The 19,551-nt window shown below is 40.4% G+C and overlaps 1 protein-coding gene across 18 annotated transcripts in view; it reads right to left on the reverse strand.

Moving 5' to 3' along the window:
- Positions 1-19,551, reverse strand: part of LIMCH1 (LIM and calponin homology domains 1) — a 352,720-nt gene that overhangs the window by 195,092 nt on the left and 138,077 nt on the right. For 15 of the 18 annotated variants that reach the window (XM_081061235.1, XM_081061234.1, XM_081061258.1 and 12 more), the window contains exon 2: positions 9,760-9,830. The exons of the other annotated variants lie outside the window; for them this stretch is intronic. In XM_081061235.1, the coding sequence (XP_080917361.1) occupies positions 9,760-9,830 (71 nt within the window). The remainder of the gene's footprint in view (positions 1-9,759; positions 9,831-19,551) is intronic. 18 annotated transcript variants of the gene reach the window in all.

The following is a 19,551-nucleotide window of genomic DNA, read 5'->3' on the forward strand; positions in this document are numbered from 1 at the left end:
AAAGTCAATTGATCATTCTAATAAATGTGTACTAAATTTGTTCAGGAGGAAAGAGATTAAGCCTATGATTTAAATGAGCAGTAGTTTAATATAATGAAGACACAGATTGATAGGGTGAAGGAAATCACCCATTTTGAGGGAAGTGGTTTTGTTGCACATTTTGAGGTAAGTGGTTTCTGAATAATACTTATGCTAAAATTAAGTTTCAAACACATTTTTTGGAAGCATCAAAATATACTCTATAATTGCCCTACTTGGTCTAGGTCATGTACTACTACGTGCTGAAAAAAGAAATTGTAACAAGGATTCTATAATATTTGCAAAGATGAATGAGTCTGAGACTGTTTCAAATTCACACAAGAGTCTTGTGTAGACTCTTGTAATTGATGCTAAAGTGCAATTTGAATGAGAACTAACATCCCCACACACATACACATATACACACTGTGCTAAAAATCCTCCTTTTGAATAGGAACCAAGGGCTGTTTATTTGGCGAGGACTCAAAAAAAAAAAAGAAAAAGAAAAAGAAAAGGCAACACTGGGAGTCCATTCTGGTCATCATGAGTCCTACCAATTCGCCTTCAATGTTCTTCATCTGTTTTCATCTTTCCTAACAGAAGGCTGTTGGGGATATGTAGTTCTTGCTTAAGTCCCCACCTAAGCCAGGCCAATCTTCAAACAAAAAGCAGCTTTTCACTGGAGATCTTTTTCTAAAAGAGTGGGTTGAAATGTCCTCAGTTGAACTTAAAAGCTTAATGAGTCTTGGTGCCAAAGAGCTGGACCGAGGCCAAGTCAGAGAGGCCAATTGTGATTTGGCAGAAAGACAAGGGAGAACCCTACATAGAAGGCCTATCAAATTCCTGCCAAGCCTGTGAAAGCCAAAATCAGTAAGGGCAAAAGGACCCAAGTTTGCTGAGATATGAGTGAGCATCTGGGTTAGAGAAAGAGCTCTAGACAAAGAGTTCAAAGACACAATGGGTTCTACCACCTTGGGTCTCCATCTAATCATCTACAAAGGGGGGTGGGAAGATCTGCTCTAGATTGCACACCCCCCAGCATTGCTGAGAAGATTAAATAGGGATGGGTTTGTGAACACTGAACAAAGCAATGGTGATCAGAAGGCACTAGTCTGAAGTCTCCAACCACTGTAGTGACCAGACATCCCGGTTAGCCAAGGACAATCACAGATTTCCAGCATCTCAGCTGGTTAATACCCCCCTTTCACTCTCTAAAGTGTCTCATTTGAAAGACAAATTATATAAGACATTGGGTCAGACTAATCTCATTTCTTTTTCAATAGTTGAGGAAAATATTGCATGTGCAATTTATGTTAGATAAGGTCTCTTTAGAATAGCCCATTGAAATGATGCAAAAACCTGAGCCAGACCTAAAACAATTAGGCTGTATCATGATCAGTTGACTGGCACTTCTCAGAGATGGCTATTAAGTCTCCAGTGCCTCCCTCTACCAGTGTGGCAGGCCTTTTCTGAGGCCTTGCCCAAGCTGACCGCTGCCAGAGCTATGCGATACAGGTGACCTCCAGCTTCTCAAAAGTCTTAGCTCCCTTGGTTTCCATGACACCACACTTCCTGGTTTTCTCTCATCTCTCTGACAGCCCCTTTGTGACCCAGGGTGGAGACTTCCTCAAACTGAGACCTTGTTCTGTTGTTCTTTCTTGATGTGATCTTTCATATCTCACAGCTTGACCTTGATGTCCAGCCTTGATGGCTGGCAAACCCAACATAAATAAGTTACATCCATCATCTTATCCATAAGTTCCAGGCCCTCATGGGCTGTGTATATTCCAAACTCACCCTGCTCAAACTGAAATCATGACCTCTCCTAAGAAATAAAGGACACTTTTCAGTCAGCAGCAAGGGCCCCTTCCTGTTTCTTTTTAACAACTGAAACACTGAAATTTTATTTTACTCTTTTCTTTCATTCATCTATACTCTGTGCCTGACCAAGTCACGTTGATTTCTTCAAAATTCTTCTCATTTCCATTGTTTTGGAAGGACCTGAACAATCTTGCCCCTGCCTAATTCTTCTCTCCACCTACCTTCATCTCTCACCATTGTCCCGCTTTCTACATTTTGACCAAACAAGTTTCTTCAATTTCTCCAATATGTACAAACTTCTTTCTGTCTTATGAATTTCAAATACACTATTCTTTCAGTCTACAACATACTTCCTCTCTACTTTCATCTCCCTTTCCCCTTTCTTGGCTAATTTCTACTCTTCATTCGGGTCTCCACCTACATGTCATTTCCTCAAGGGAACCTGAGGTTTATATCCCATACAGAGCTAGGATTTAGATTCCAGATCTGTTCAGGGCACTCCTGTTACATGATTTTATTGCATAGTGTACTAGACATTCTAGTAACTTACCACACTTGTAAGTGGGTTATTGAAAAGGATAGTTGGTTGAAGAAGAGAAGCTCTCCCCACTGTTAGGCAGATCTCCTGTATGTATGCTAAACACAGCATATGCACCCCAAACACAGCATATGCACCCCAAACCTTTCCTTCTGCTCTTGTCCCTGTGTAGGATGCCCTTCTCTTTCCCTCACCCTATTGTCTGCTTAAGTTAAATTCACGTGACGTAACATCTCCCCAGTAACTCTCTCCCAAGCTATAAAAAAATCTTCCCTTGTTTAACTTATTGAATACTGGCAATTAAATCTTGGTCACTTTTTTCATACACTGGTTTACACTGTAACAACTGCTTTGTGTGTGTTCAATCCCCAAGCACATTATAAAACTCTTGAATATCGGGGATCAAGCCTTGAATTTCCTTTTTATGCCCCTCGGTGCCTAATTTGGGGCTGCACAGAACATGGTCAATATCCAACAAGTCCTCAGTATGACAAAATGTCTCCATGCAAAGCTACGCCATGAACTCCCAATCTGTCCTAGAGACTAGTACATATCGGTGGCACACCACAGCTCATGCTGAAATCAGGACAAGAATCCAAGACAAACCCTCCTTCTTAGAATACGCAGCTCATTCATCAGCGATGATATAAACAAGTGTTTGCCAACGGATTTCTTATCTTCAGAAAATCATTTCAGCAACGTAAGAACTGAGACAAAAATCCACTAAGACATTCTTTATTCATCACTTATTTGCAGACTAACATACTCGGAATTCATATTCCATGAAAATGTGTCTGCAGAACAATCGCATAAATTCACCTCTATAACTCCTAAAAAGATGAAGCTGTAATGGAGCATCTTACACATAAAGAAAACAGATACTTCCATCCCTTGACCTCCGAATCTTTAGGAATGGGTCCATTCTTTATGTAAAATTGTGTGTGTGTGTGAGAGAGAGAGACAGAGAGAGAGAGAGAGAGAAAGAGAGACAGAGAGAGAGAGAGAGAGAGAGAGAGAGAGAGAGAGAGAGAGACGAGAGAGAGGGAGAGGAAGAGGAGGAGAGGAGAGGAGAGGAGAGGTGAGGAGAGGAGAGGAGAGGAGAGGAGAGGAGAGGAGAGGAGAGGAGAGGAGAGGAGAGGAGAGGAGAGGAGAGGAGAGGAGAGGAGAGGAGAGAAGGAGAGGGGATAGAGGCAGAGGATAATAATAATGATGATGACAGCTAAAACTGGGAGAAAGGTAAGGTCAGTGATGATTAGGTAAGGTAAGGTAGTCTAGATAGAAATCTTACTACTAGCCTCAATTTATTCAACAAGGGTTTGTAATAAATATATTATGTGATAGACCAGTGTCTCGTGAGGGAAATTCAAAGATAAATAGAAGGGTCTTCAGGAAGCTTTCGATCTGGCACAGGAAGCAGACATGGGACAGAGAGGTGAAGCTAGCACAGAGGTAGCAAAGGTACTTAGAAGCAAGAGAAGAATCTAGCAACTCTGCCTGGAGGGTGCTGGAACAGCTTCCCAGAGGAAGAAACCACAATAGACTGCAGGGAGCAGGAGGAAATGACATCACCACTGAGGTCAAGGTTACTGTTTTCAAAACAATCATTCTAAACCTCAAGTTCTGCCAGCCAAAGCTCATTATTCACAGATGACCAAGTTTGTAAGGGACCCAGACTTTATTGCCCAGTTTTTGATCACAGGCGAGGCAAGAGAAGCTAGAAAGTAAAATCCCGATTCGCTCATCCTGTGGCTTGTTGGCAGCCCTAGGGAGAGAGCTGATGGGAGCACAGTGACACAGATTACATTGGCTGTGTCATATTCATAATTGACTTTGGGTCTCTTTCCAACAATAATAATGAGAACAGCTAGTGATCCCGAGTGCCAACAAGTGCCAGACACTGCCGAACCCTTTATAGTACTCTCTCAGTGGCATCTCTGAGGGATCTTACGAGATAGAGATTCCCCATTTCATAGACAAAGGGAGAAAAGTTAACATTTGAGTGCCTGCTATGTTTCAAGCACTAAACAAAGAGTTTTATCCATATTACCAATTCATTTAACACTCAGAACACTCCTGTGAATTAGGTACAATTATATCTGTTTTTATAGATGAGAAAAACTGGTGCTCGGGGAGATTAGGTAACTCGTAAGGATACCCAGAAGGCAAATCTAAGATCTGGACTATCCACTAGATAGAAATTGCATTTTCTGACTGATTTGGTCTTCTAATACAACAATTTCATAGCATTCCACCTAAGGGTTCCCAAATCCATATCCATTCACTTTCCATTCTGCTCTCTCATAGAAGGGAACTGGCTTTTGTTATATACTATATAACATATGTAAAGCACATATAGCAAAATGATAATAACTGCGTCTAGTTGCAGGGTACATGGGCAATCCTTGCAGCAGTTTTGTAACTTTTCTATAAGTAACCTTTCTATAATTTTTCAAAATGAAAGATGGGGTGGGGGTGTGTGGGGGGACTTGTAAAGAAACTCCGGAGAAAAACCTTTTAAAAAGTTTTGTGATGCACCCAAATAGCATTTTTGCACTGCCCAAACTCAAAGACTTAACTTTATGAGGGTAAACAAGTTGCATCTAAGATGAATTCCATAGTCCTATGGGCTGGCAAACTTTATCTGTTAAGGACCAGATAGCAAACATTTTAGGCTCTATGATCCACATACAAACTCTTCTTTGATTTACAACCTTCTCAAAATGTAAAAGCCATTCGTAGCAAGAAGGAAGGCTAGCACAAAAATAGGTCAATTTTCCACCCCCTGATATAGGTGGAATTCCATAGAATTATATCTAAATACTAAAGTCACAATCAGAAAAACAGGTCAGAAACTTTCCTTTCTGGAATTATTTCCAAACAGTCGGACTTGGGTGCAGGGCAGTAGACGAGTGACATCAGCGGTTCTGTAGTAGGAGCAGCTTCCTGAGGGAATGGCTCTTTGCAGCCTTCCTCTTAACCCCTGAAGTCTGCAAGGACATGACATGGTATGCAAGTAACATTTCTAACAGCACGGCACTTGTCGCATGTTGGCAGCTTTGTCACACTTTGACCCCCGACCTTTCACTTAACGCTCAGTGGAGGGCTTACGTCATTTGCACATTTAACCTCCAAAACAACTACGCACACCTGGCAAAAGCAACAGAGGCAGAGAGAGCTGATGATAGCAAAAACACATCTAGTACAATTCTGTTTGGTACGTGCAGTCTAGTTCACATTTGCTATTCCTGTAGCTATATATTTATGCAGAAGTATTTCTGTACACTCAGGGGTGCATGTGCGAAGCCATAAGTACTGCACTTTACTGTCAAAGTAAAAGAGCCCCCAGGGTGCTTTGGAGGCTACTCAGTTTCCATCTTATATGCTGCCTGTGGGTGCCAGTCTTTTCTCTCTCCCGTAGCTGTAGTTTTTAGCACATGTCCACTACTTTTATTTGTCTCCATCTAGTTTTGACGGCCCCACCTAAGAACACTGAAACCTACGTGCTGCGCTGACCAGTGTCCTATCCTCTCATGCCCTCACTCTTACTGGACTTGCCTTCTTGTTGTTCGAGAGCCCACCAGGCCCTTGATGCTTACATTTTTCCCAGACCACCAGCTCAGTGTCTATCCTCTGTACTGCCCTTCTCCCCCCAACTCTAGGTTTTCTGGCACCAATTCCATTTCACTACTACCCCACCACCTCTTTTCTCACCCATTAAAATCCCAAATCTGGACACAGGAGAGTGGGTAACAGCAAAAGCTAAGAAATCAGACTTCTGAATTTAAATCTTTCTTATCAGTATAACCTTAGCCAAGTTGTGTAATTCTCTGTGCCTCAGTTACTTTCTTTGTAAAATGGGTATGATAATAGTCCTTATAGGCCACAGGGAAGTGTGGAACCGAGCTGATAAGAAGAAAATCAGAACCCACTCCCAGAAGATGCCCTTTAGTTTGAGGAGAACTAGGAATTTTCTTCAGACTCGTGAACAACTCAGGAAATTTTTAGCGAACACAGAGCATGGTGTCCCTCCATAGTTGCAATGAACATTTAGAGCCAATTCAATTCAGACAAAACGATGAGGGTTTTTTTAAACAACAGGAAGAGTTCACTGATGCTGTTCACGTAATATTCAGCTGGGCTTGTAAGTGTTACACGACAAACTGGCTTCTACTTTGAATAAAACAAAGTTGAAAAGCCCCAATAATTGTTAAAAATAGAACTGTATGTTATGAAAGCCCAGCCTCAGAAGAGCTGAATTGCTAGTTTTCTGAATTTGAAATGATAGACGTCTTATACTTTTAAATGTTGTTATATGAGAAGTGGTTATGACTTAGAACTCCTTCATCACCAGCACCCAAGAAACTCTCTCTGGTTCTAGAGAGCGGCACAGCCTTAGGCGTTCTCAGCTGCTCTCCAAAGACAGGTATTTAAGACCTGTATGGGTCCATTGCCTGAGATCTCTCACTTTCCTGAGAACCCCGAAAGTGAGTTTCCTGCCTTTCAGACCCCTGCCACCAACCAACCCCATGCCTGGAACAGTGCAAGTCCACCTGCTGGCCAGGTTGTTTCCGGATAAAAGTCCCAGAATACATACCTGCTAACCTCCGTGTGCAGCAGCCCAATATGGTCAGATCAAACCTAGCCATGCCCTCACCCCTGGCTAAAAAGGAGAGGGAAATCTTCTTCCTCCACTGTTCCCAACCTTCAGTGCATGTAACTCCTCCGTCATGTTTACGTTTCTCATTGCTCTGTGGATCTAGTCCTTAGACATTTGTTTGCCTCTGGTTTCTCTGGCTGCTGACGCAGCTTTCTCACCAAGGCCCTGGCTGGTACTCATGCTACTGGCTTTCCTTGCCTCAGGCTACTGATGCAGTTCATTCCCCCTTAGGAAACTCTTTGCCAGGCTGCCAACTGCAGTCTCACCGGGAAGCCAGGATGGACCCGGGTCCTCAGAGTCCTTCAAATACACCAGTGTATCGAATCCTCCGTGGTTAGAGGACTTAGACCATAACACCTGTCTTGAGTTTTGCCCTACCTACCAGACAGTAACATTTGTCCACATGTTGGCCAGTTTCCTCCGTTTCACCCTCAGACCGTAGACAGTCCAAGCCCTTTGCTTAGTTAAAGGGCCCCTGCTATAATCTATGGCTCTGGATTGTCTAACCACATTATTTCCTAACCTTAGCCTGGACCTCAACCCCACTTTTCCTCCCCTAGACCTAACATTCATTAACGTGTTTGTAAAAAGCCCATGGATAGTGAGGGCCACTGCACATGTGAAAGTATTCCTTCTCTAATGCAAAATCTTCATCGGGGTAAGAAACAAGATCTGTATGTGCAAATGTCTCTAGATCCAGAGCCTTGCCTTCAGACAAGCCTGCTCAATCCAAACAAAAGCAGGCGATACTACTCCCTGACAGATTTATTCGTGGGACACAGTGGAAAGGTGGATGCCATTGTTAGGCAGACAAAAACTGGTACCAAAGATCCACTTTAATAGAGTCCAGAGAACATTGCGGACATAAATTAGATCATATTCTGGCTAGTCTGGTAAACGTAGAATCATTGGAGAAGCAGGGGCTCGAATAAGAGGGAAGTGTTAGGAGCCTGTCTGGGATTGTCTCTGGTGAGATACTAAACTAATTATGGTTCACCTATGAGATAAGCTCTGATTGAGATTTAATAAAGGAAAAAAGGTGGTGAGGGAAGTAAATATAACAGGGGAGAGACCGTAGGAAGGAAGGTATGGAAACAGCAATCAGGGCATGTAAATTTCTCTTTGAAGAAAGACAGGCATTGAAAACAAAATATGAAGACGCTGATGTGAAATGTGTTGAAAGGTGCTGCATAATCATCTATAATACATTTGTACAGCAAATGTAATTTTTAAGGCACCTTATCCACATGATCCTGTGGAAATTCACAACAAGTTTATGAAACAGGCAAGAGTCATAACCATTTTAAAGAGGAAAAAAAAAAGACTAGAGGAGGTTAACATACTTAAGGGATGAAGTAAGGACCCAAGTATCTAGTTCTCAGGCTCCAAAACTTAAGCTCTTGTCACAGAGTGAAATGCTCGGTCACTCTGACTCAATCCTGTTCAACGCAGCCTTGTTTCCATGGCCTTCAGGCTAAAAGCCCCTGCTTTAGACATGTAATCATGGAAGGAATTTTGTTTGGGACCTGAGTTTTTACAAAAATGGACCCTCCCGTTTCACCTTCCCTAGACAGACAAGAAGCCTGAAGTCTGCTTTCTTAATATGGATTTGAGGAATGGGTCTCCTATCTTTTTGGTCGGCGACTTCTCAATCAATAAACCTTTCCTTACTCCAAATTGGGATGTTTTGAGTTTTGGCCTTTTGAAACAAAGTGCCGAGCATACAGACTTTGGGGTGGTAACACCCTTTCAACAACATTGGTGGGTCCTAAGCAATATTCTGAAAGTTGCCAAAATTTGAGTACATACAGTTTGTCTCTATTCACATAAAGTCCAGATGACATAAAATAGATGTTATGCTGAGAGTAATCGAAACAGTGCTTTAATACAGGTGGTGGAGATTGATTAGGAAAGGACGAGGGAACTTTCTGTTGTATACCTTCATCAGGGTGTAGGTTACATGCACATATGAAAATTTCAAAACCCATCATATTGCATACTTAGGAGCTGTGCATTTCATGTGTATACATTTTACCTCAATGAGACAAAAATCAGTACTAAATTACAGAATCTATTAAATAAATTAAAAGTTGGAAATCTTGATTTGAAGTTTAGGTCTATCACCTGTAAGTATTAAGGTTCTAGCTTAACTGTGTTCAGACTATTTCACAGAAAGCTCTTGAATCCATCATCACAGCAGCACTCTGAAAAATGCCAGGTTCAAAACATAAAAATTAAACACTGCAATTATTGTTCACATGTGCTTTTGCCGACAGCACAAATTAAATATATTCAAACTACTTCAGGAAAGCAGGTCCATTGAGGAATATTACCTGGCAAATAGAAGCACTGTTTGCATTTGGCACAGGCTGCTTTTGTTTGGGGGGAGGGGGTGGTTAGAAGGGAAAAAAGTGCTACTTTTGCCACAATTTGGTCCACATCCTTCCAATTACCTGGGCCCGAATCTTACATTGCAAAAGTTGGCTGGAGCTGAGCAGCAGCTACCAGATAGTCCTTTATCTACTTTGAAATTGCCACAGTGCTCACCACTCCCAACTGATCACTCACTTATGTTTACTGCTTAGCTCAGTGATTTTTTTTTTTTGAATTTCAGATTCAAACTGTGAATAAATTCAAAACAAACCACTGGAAGTTTTACAGACAAACCGAATAGCATTAATAATTTTTCTTGACTAAAAAGCAACTGAATACAGGATATACTTACTCGCAGAGAAGGATTCCATTTTCTAACCCTGTCCGAAAATCTTTATCACCAAAGCTTCTGCCCGTTACTTGCTAGGAAAAAAAAAAAAACACAAAAAACAGAAAAGAAAAAGAGAGCATAAATGTTTTTTCTTTTTAACCAGGAAGCACTGTGACTTTTTATTTTTTAATTCAAGAGCCTTGAAATAACTGGTGGCATTCCAAAAATGGGAAAAATCTGTTATGTCTGAATTTTCTTTCCATGTGTAGCTTTGCGTAGATCAGCTAATCTTAAAATTAGACCATTTTGTTGAAGGATTTTTTTCCTATTTAATACATTTAAAACCATTTTCTTCCCGATGAGGATGTTCTGTTTTGGGTTTAGCCATGATAAGTCAAGGCCACAACTCTTTCATCCTAAGGATCCAATCCACACACTTTCAAAACAAAGCCTACCTAAAGCATAACCTAAGGATCAAGTATCCATTTGTTAAAACCTTAAGAGGGCAGAGAAGGGGAGGACGCAGAACCCTCTCTGCAAGACACTAACATTAAGACAGAAAAACTAAAGCCAATACCCATAATAACATAGTGTAAAAGAGGGGGGAAAAGCTGGAAAAGAATAAACGGTGACAGCACAGGATTGATGGCCATTCTTTTTTCTTTTTTTCTGTTGAGTTTTTTTTTAATTTTATTTTAATGTATTAGTTTCAGGTGTACAAGACAAGGTAATACTTAGACGTTCATCATTTATATCCCTCACACTGTGAACCCCCCTCCCCCCATCCACTATCCCTCCGACCTCACACCGATGATGGCCATTCTTGATGCATCCGGATCTCAGCAGCCCTTTGGCCTAGGCACCAGGGCATTCATGTGTTCATTCAATAAATATTTGTTGAACATCTGCAATATGCCAGGTAAATATGCATACTGCAAACCCTAAAGCAACTCTAAAATAGTAAAATAAAAAAAACTATATATAATAGCAAAGAAAGGAGATAAAATGGAACCATAAAAAATATTCTAACAATGTAAAGGGCAAAAGAAAAAAGAGGAAAAGGAAATAAGGAAGAGGTGGAATAAATAAAAAGCAAATAGCAATATTACAGATTTATAACCAAATCAATAAGTGCACTAAGTATAAATGGCCGATACATCTCCAATTAAAAGATAGACATTGTCAGATTGGAGAAAAAGGCAAAACCCAAAGATGTGAAGCCTACAAGAAATGCACATTATATGAAGATAAAATAGGTTAAAATAGAAGAACAGAATAATACATACTGTGCTAAAACTAATCAAAAGAAAGCTGGAGTGGTTATTATAATATCAGACACACACACACACACACACACACACACACACACACACACAAAGACTTTTAGAACAAAGAATAATACCATGTTTCCCCGAAAATAAGACTTAGCCAGACAATCATCTCTAATGCATCTTTTGGAGAAAAAATTATATAAGACCCGGTCTTATATATTATCCGGTATTATGTTATATTATATCATATTATATTATATTATACCTGGTCTTATATTATATTAAAAATAAGGCCAGGTCTTATATTAAATTTTGCTCCAAAAGACGCATTAGAGCTGATGGTCTGGCTAGGTCTTATTTTGGGGGAAATAACGGTACCAAGAACAGAAAGAGTTATTTCATATATACAAACGGTTTAGCTCATCAGGAAGACATAACGATCTTAAACATTTTTACACCTAATTTTAAAAAAAAGCTTCAGAATATATCAGCCAAAACAGATAGAGCTGCAAGAAGAAATAGACAAACTCACAAATAGAGTCAGAAATTTAATATCTCTCTTTCAAAACTGATAGAACAAGCAGACAGAAAATCAATAAGGATAAAGAAAACTTGAACAACACTATCAACTAAATTGACTTAATTGACATTTCTAGATCCTCCACCCTAGAATAGCAGAATACAGATTTTCTTTCTTAAGTCCACAGTGAACATTTATTGAGATAGACCAATTCCTGGTCAGAAAATTCCATCTCAGAGCTTCAAGTCAAGATGGCAGAGTAGGTGACTATGCTTGCCACCACCCACAACCACCACAAAACTCAACTGAACTACAGAACAACCATCACTGAAAATTGCCTAAAGTCCAGCTGAACAGAAGTCCCACAACTAATAACATATAAGGAAGCCACCTCAAGACTTGTAAGAGGGACAGACAAGCTGAATGGGCTGGTCCCACATCCACATGTAATGGTTAAAAACTGGGAGGCATCTCTTGGCAGCACAGTGTCCATATGAGGAATGAGAGGTCCCAGACCCACATCAGGCTCCCCAGCTCAGGGTTCCAGTGCCAGGAAGAGAAGTCCCCACAACTCCTGGCTGTGAAAGCCAAGAATGTTGATGAGTGAGGCAAAATGCAGCTAGAGTCCCAGGCATTCCTCTTAAAGCACCAGTGCACAGAGCCATCTGCAGATGGACTCACTTGATCTGAGCTCCAGTTCTGCGGCTGCAACTCGAAAGGCACCAGGGACATATAAGTAGGAACTGAACTGTTTGGCTGCAGGGTGAGGGCTGGAAGGGCACTTTTCTCCCAGACAGAAGAGCTGGCAAAAAAACCATTGTTCCTTTGTTGAGCCCTCCCACCACCCAGCATGCAGAATTAGGTGGGTGCCGTGTCTGACTATCTGAGTCTCCATCAACCTGGCTAACACTGTTCACCCCACACTGGTGATTCCAAGACTCTGCCCCACCCAACTTGCATGCCTACCCAAGATGCTTCCAGTGGCTTTTCCATACAAATGGCCTGTCTTGGCTCATGCTGCAAACTTTACTAAAACTCTCAAAGGTTCACAAACCCCAAACAAGCAGCATCTGGCCTCGGTGTGCTCCATGCCTCTTACTAAGTAACTCCAAGGCCAGTACTAGCGACAGCCAGCCTCAGTTCGCAGCTTAGCCTCTCCAGGAACCTCCAAGCCCAGCACAAATGGCAACCATCTGCAGATCACTTGGTAGCTCATACCAAGTGGCACAATAGGCAGCAGCGGACTTGGGCCTGCACCAGAGCCCCTCCCAAGAGGCCCCAGAACCAACACATCCAGGGTCCAGCTTCAGTCTATGCCAGAGCACCACCCAACCACATCAACAAACATCATACACAGAGCCCTGCTAAAGTGAATCCTGCTCCATAGGGTCAGCCCCTGCAAAACAGCTCCTCCACTGTAGTCACAGCCAGTCCTCACAACCAATCAGCCTGAGGGTCAATCCCTCCTGTTGATGTTCCAACAACAACCAAGTTTCAACTATAATACCAAGGCACACACAAGCCCCACACAGGACTCACCTGGAGCATCTGGCTCAGGTGACAAAGGAGACTATGCCACTGGGCCCCACAGAACACCTATTACTTAAGGCCAGTTTACCAAACCCGAGTGACATAGCATCTATACTTAATAAACAGAATCAAACATAAGAAGACAGCCAAAGTGGAGAGAAAAAGAAACAGATCCCAAATGAAAGATCCAAACAAAGATTGAGAAAAACTACTTAACCAAATGGAGATGAGCAGGCTATCAGATGCAGAGTTCAAAACACTGGTTAGAAGGATGCTCAATGACCTCAGGGAGAACTTTGATAAAGAAATAGGAAACATGAAAATGGAGATAGAAAACACAAAAAAGAACCAGTCTGAAATGAAGAATACAATCACTGAAATGAAAACTACATTAGAGGGAATCAACAGTAGATTAGATGAAGCAGAAAATCAAATCAGCACCTTGGAAGATAAGGCAATGGAAAACATTCATTCAGAATAACAAAAAGAAAAAGGAATCCAAAAAAAAAAAAAAAGCATAGTTTAAGGGACCTCTGGGACAACACCATGCGTACCACCATTTGCATCACAGGAGTACCAGAAGATGAAGAGAAACAGCAAGGGACTGAAAACCTATCTGAAGATATAATGACAGAAAACTTCCCTGACATGACAAAGAAAATAGACATACAAGCCCAGTAAGCACCAAGAGTCCCAAACAAGATGAATCCAATGAGGCCCACACCAAGACACATTATAATTAAAATGCCAACTGTTAAAGACAAAGAAAGAATCTCAAAGACAGCAAGAGAAAGGTAGTTAGTCACTTACAAGCGAGCCCCCATAACACTGTCAGCTAATTTCTGAACAGAAACTTTGCAGGCCAGAAGCGACTGGCATAAAATATTCAAAGTAATGAAAAGCAAGGACCTACAACAAATACCCAGCAAAGCTATCATTTAGAATTGAAGAACAGATAACAAATTTCCCACACAAGAAAGCTAAAGGAGTTCATCATCACCAAACCAGTATTACAAGAAATGTTAAAGGAACTTTTTAAAGAAGACGATGATGATAAAAGATAAAAAATACAATAAAACGGCAATGACTACATATCTATCAACAATTACTCTAAATGTAAATGGATTAAAGGCTCGGCTCAAAAGTCATAGAGTGGCTGAATGGATAAGAAAACAAGACCCTTTCACATGCTGCCTTCACGAGACTCACTTCAGATCAAAAGACACACATAGACTGAAAGTAAAGGGATGGTAAAAGATATTTCATGAAACTGGAAACAAACAAACAAAAAATCTGGGGTAGCAATACTTATACCACACAAAATAGACTTTAAAACAAAGGATATCTCAAGAGAGAAAAAAAGACCCAGTTATCTCACTTCTAAGTATTTATCCAAAAAACCCCCCACAAAATACTATTTCAAAGGGACATATGCACACATATGTTCATTGCAGCATTATTTACAACAGCCAAAATATGGAGACAACCTAGGTAACCATCAATGGATCACTGGATAAAGAAGAAAATGGAATATTACTCAGCCATTAAAAAAAATCTTGCCATCTGCAACAACACGGATGGACCTAGAGGGTATTACACTGAGTGGATGAAGTCAGGCAGAGAAAGACAAATGCCATATAATTTCACTTATATATTAAATCTAAAGAACAAATTAAATGGACAAAGTAAACAAAACTCACAGACACAGAGAACATTTTGAGGGTTGCCAGGTGGGGAGGGGTTTGGGGGTGGAGGGTAAAAAAGAGAAAGGGATTAAGATGTGCAAATTGGTAGTTACAAGGTATTCATGGGGTCTGCAGTGCAGCATAGAGAATATAGTCAATATTGTAATAACCATGTATGGTGCCAGATGTTTACTAGATTATTGGGATGATCACTTCATAAGGCATATAAATGTCTAATCACTATGTTGTACACCTGAAACTAATGTAATATTGTATATCAACTGTAATTGAAAAATAAAAAAAATTTTAAAAATAGACTCCACACACTTAAAAAAATTCAATTCATAAAATGTATTGTATCTGACCACGACAGAATCAGAAACTAACAACAGAAATATCTCTGGAAAAAAATTCCCAAATAATTTAAAACTAAGTAACACAATTCTAAACAACCCATCAATTGAAGAAGAACTCAAAAGAAATTAGAATGTATTTTGTAGTGAAAGTGAGGCAGGATAGATAGTAGCTTAGGAAAATGACCCCCTTCAGGATACAACATGAGGCACCTCCCTAGCTACAGTTTCTCAAGAAATTGTATCCAACACCTGCAACTAGAGAAAAATAAGAACAAGTTTTGTCCTACAGAGCCAGTATCCACGACCAGGACCTGATCTTTATGTCATTATAATGTCACTTCCATTGCAGTGACTGTGACTCTCATCATGCATCTGACACCACGACAGTTCTGGAGGAACCAAATAAGGACAAAAGAGTGGGAAACGGAGGGTCCCGCCTACGGGGAGGAGCCAGGCCCTAAGGGAGGTAAAAATCACTGGTCAGGAATTCCTCAGGGCAATGCAACCTTGGAGTTTGCCCTCATTTCCTTCTGACGTGTGCTTCAATAAACTCCTGTGCTTTCCTTCTTCTGTCTTTCTTGAATTCTTTCATGGGGAAAGACAAGAATCTGGTTTCTGCTCCAGGTTAAGTCTGCCTCAGGACATACCCGAGAGCCTCCGGCAACAAAATAATATGGCAATATACCGGGGGTGCCAAAAAAAATGTAGACACATGACTTGTATTCATCTTTTGTTATCGGTATATATTGAGTATTACAATTTTAATAGAGTTTTTTCCTTTCTTAAAATGTGCATACATTTTTTTTGGCACCCTCTGTATAAATGTATGGAAAAGTCACTAAAAGTCACTAAAGCACTATTTGGAGAAAATGTATAACACAGAACATGTATCAGAAAAAAAGGTCTCAAATCAATTCTGCTACCATATTAAGCAAATTAAGTAAAAAAAAGGGGAGAAATATTATATACCAGAGTTGAAATCAATCAAGTAGAAAACCAAAAAGCAATAGAGAAAAATCAATGAACTCATGAGCTGTTTTTTAGAGATCAATAAAATGATAAACCTCCAGCCAAGTTGATAAATATTTAGCTAATAAAACTGATAACTTTTGGTTTTTAGACAAAAAAGAAAGACCCAGATTATCAACATCAGGAATGACAGAGATGATACCATTACATAGTCTATAGACATTAAAAGGATAACAAGGGAATAGTATAAATTTGTGGCAAAAGGTTCACCAATTTAGATCAACTGGATAAATTCCTTGATAGACACAATCAATGTTCACTCAACAAAGAAATAACCTTCCCAAAAGAAAATGCCACACCCAGAAGGTTTACCTGGTAAATTATACCAAATAGTTAGGAAGGAATAATGCAATTCTCCACAAACTCTTCCAGATAATTGAAGAGGAAAGAATACTTCCCAATTCATTATCCTGCTTCCAAAACAAGACAAAGACATTAACACACACACACACACACACATACACACACACGAGCACGCACAATATAGCAAGCAACATGTTATCTCTTCATGGTGGGAATCAGGTGTGATTCTTATTTTTTTCTTTAAAATTTCCCCTGTTCCTAAAACTTTCTACAATTAATACATATTAGTTTAATCATCAGGAAAATGAAACAAAATTTTTTGTTTGTTTGTTTGTTTTTAAAGAGCAGTCTATGGAAACAAAGTGTTCCCAACTCTTCCGTATAAGCTAAAGTTCAAATTCTATTACAAAATATCCTCATTACCACTCCCACTAGAAAGGCAATTCACAAGCCAATATAATGTGCTGCCTGGAAAAAAGAAAGGAAGGAAGGGAGGGAGGAAGTGAGGGAACACAGATATCAAATACCTTAGCATTTTCTTTCCTGAATCTATTAGTCCTATTTACATTCTCAAAACGTCATTAATATTCTCCATAAAAACTAACCCCCAGGCATGAAGAAGGAATTCGAAGGCTTTGGAAAGGTTTTTTCCAGGTTTTTATATTTTTGTTATAAGTATTATAATTTAGTGCAGATGGTGCTAACATTGAGAACCCAAGGTAGTGTAGCCACATTTATTACAGAATCTCTGGCTCAGCTAATCCAGGCCCCTCTATTTATTGCGCGATGGTGAAGAGCAGGGCCGAGAGTCAAAGGAGACATGACCACTGCGCGCTGAAAGATCTGAGACTGGTGAGAAAAGCAGACGCCTAAACTCCTACCATAAATAGAAGGTAACATAACTATTCGGATTATAAGAAACTACTGGTGGCCCATGGACAACCAAACACGCCCATGTAGTATTTAAAATGATGTTGCATGTGCTGCACAGCCACTAAAAAATTTCAAGTATCGTTGATTTAACAGTCCCAAGTCAGCCTATTAATCAAAATCCTCCAAGATGGAGTCTGATCAAATTCAATTCGCTAGACTCCCAACGCTGGAGATGGGAATAGGTACCAGACAGTTAGAGGCATGTGCTCATTTCTACCTCTGTTCCTCTCTTTTGCCTCCTTCCCCTTCTCCTAGGTCCACTAGGCTCCACCATAGCCTTCACACTGCTCTCCACTCATCAAATCCCATCCATTCTCCCACGCCCAGGTCACTGAGTAGAGAGGCACGTGGATCTTTGGTAGGAACATCAACACCTATTTGAATAGACTCCAGAAATTCAACAAGGACCACGCGACTGAAAAGCCTGGTCCTTAGACCACCAGCAGCAGCATGTTCACCTAAGATTAATGTTTGAAATGCAGACTGTCAGTCCTCCATCCTCTACAAGACCAACTTAATCAGAACCAGCCTTTTAAAAAGGTCCCATCCCCATGTGATTCATATGCAGAGTAAATGTTACAAAGCTCTGACCCAGCCTATTAAACTAAGACAGCGCTTATGAATCAAAAGGGAGGACCTCCCATTGGAACCAGGATTTTGAATGACATGCCTCAACAACCCCTCTCAGCAACAACTTTGTGATGTATTTACAATATCTCATACTGTATATTTAACTATGCAGACTGCTAATTATTGTTTCCTTCATGACAGCATAACCCATTGCTATAAAAAACAAAATAGCTTCCAAGAATCAACCACCATTACCCAAGTTTATGAGCAGGGGAAGTGAAAAGTGACCACCCAAACTCTTCACTAACCTTCCCACCTGGATCTCAACTGACTGAAGACTCTCAGGAACCTTCCAGACAAGACACTGGCCAAGCCATCACCTTTGGATCACTTTCCAAGGACACAGAGTAGGATGCGAAGATTAGCAGAGCTCTAAAAGAAAGTCTGAGATACATACCTGGGACATGAGGTGGATGGGGAGAGAGCCCAGGTTCAGGAGCATTCAGGGGCTAGCAGGGGAAGAGCAGCATGAAATATCAAAAGCACTTTGTTTGTCATTGCCTCAAATTCTGCTCTCCACACCTTGCTCTCCTCACCTATCTGATAAATTAATCCTGGCAATTCCATCCTTGCAGTTGTTCAGCTTAGTAATGCTTGACCCCCATCTTTCACACCCAAGTACATGCACCAACAAACCCTGTTGATTCCTCCTTCAGAATTTAGCCAGAACCCAACTACTTCTCACTGCTTCCACTCTATCACCTTACTCCAAGCCACCACCATCTTACACACAGATGAGTGTCTATTAACTGGGCCTCACTGCTTCCACCTTGCCTCCCTTCCATCTATTCTCAACACAGAGGCCAGAGCAATCCTATAAAGTTAGATCTTGCAATGACTTTACTGAAAACCCCCCAATACCTTCCCATCTCACTCATAGGGAAAACCAAAGTTCCTACAGGTAGTTACTTAAGGTAGTCAACATAAAAGCAAACAATCAACAACAAAATACCAAAAAATTAATTGGAGTGCATGGACAAAACTATTAGAAACCACCATGATTTAAAGGGGGGGCATAATGAACTTGCACCCATCTCCCCATTCAAGGAGATCCTCAGAAGTACTTATGGTGGCAATTATGTCACCAGCTATGCCCTGTGTGCCTTTCAGGAGCCCAATATCAGATTTTTTTTTTCCTATTCTATGGTTCGGGATTAATCCACTTTCATTACTAACTAAAATATTTGTTGGAGGGACATGCTGTGTTAGATTAAAATACTCAGTGAATGGATAATTTACCAAACCTTGATGGTTTAAAAGGAAAAGAAAAGATTTCATGTCCCTTAGCAATTAAACCAAAAGCAGAAGCAAGAGAATATCATGATGCATTATCACACTACTTTATGCAAGTAATTATTAAGTAAGCTCATTTGTATTTCGATTTTCTTCCCATAGGACTAAAAGAAACTATGTTTCTGAGTTTGTTGATGTCAATTGCACTACTCTACACCATTTAAATAACTGAAATATGAAGAACTAACCAAAAAAAAACTAATAAAGAAAACCACACAACTTTATGGTAACATTTTTATGATGTGTTTATAATGTAGCATATT

The sequence above is a fragment of the Rhinolophus hipposideros genome, assembly GCF_964194185.1.
Source record: "Rhinolophus hipposideros genome assembly, chromosome: 1".
In the NCBI taxonomy this organism is placed as follows: domain Eukaryota; kingdom Metazoa; phylum Chordata; class Mammalia; order Chiroptera; family Rhinolophidae; genus Rhinolophus; species Rhinolophus hipposideros.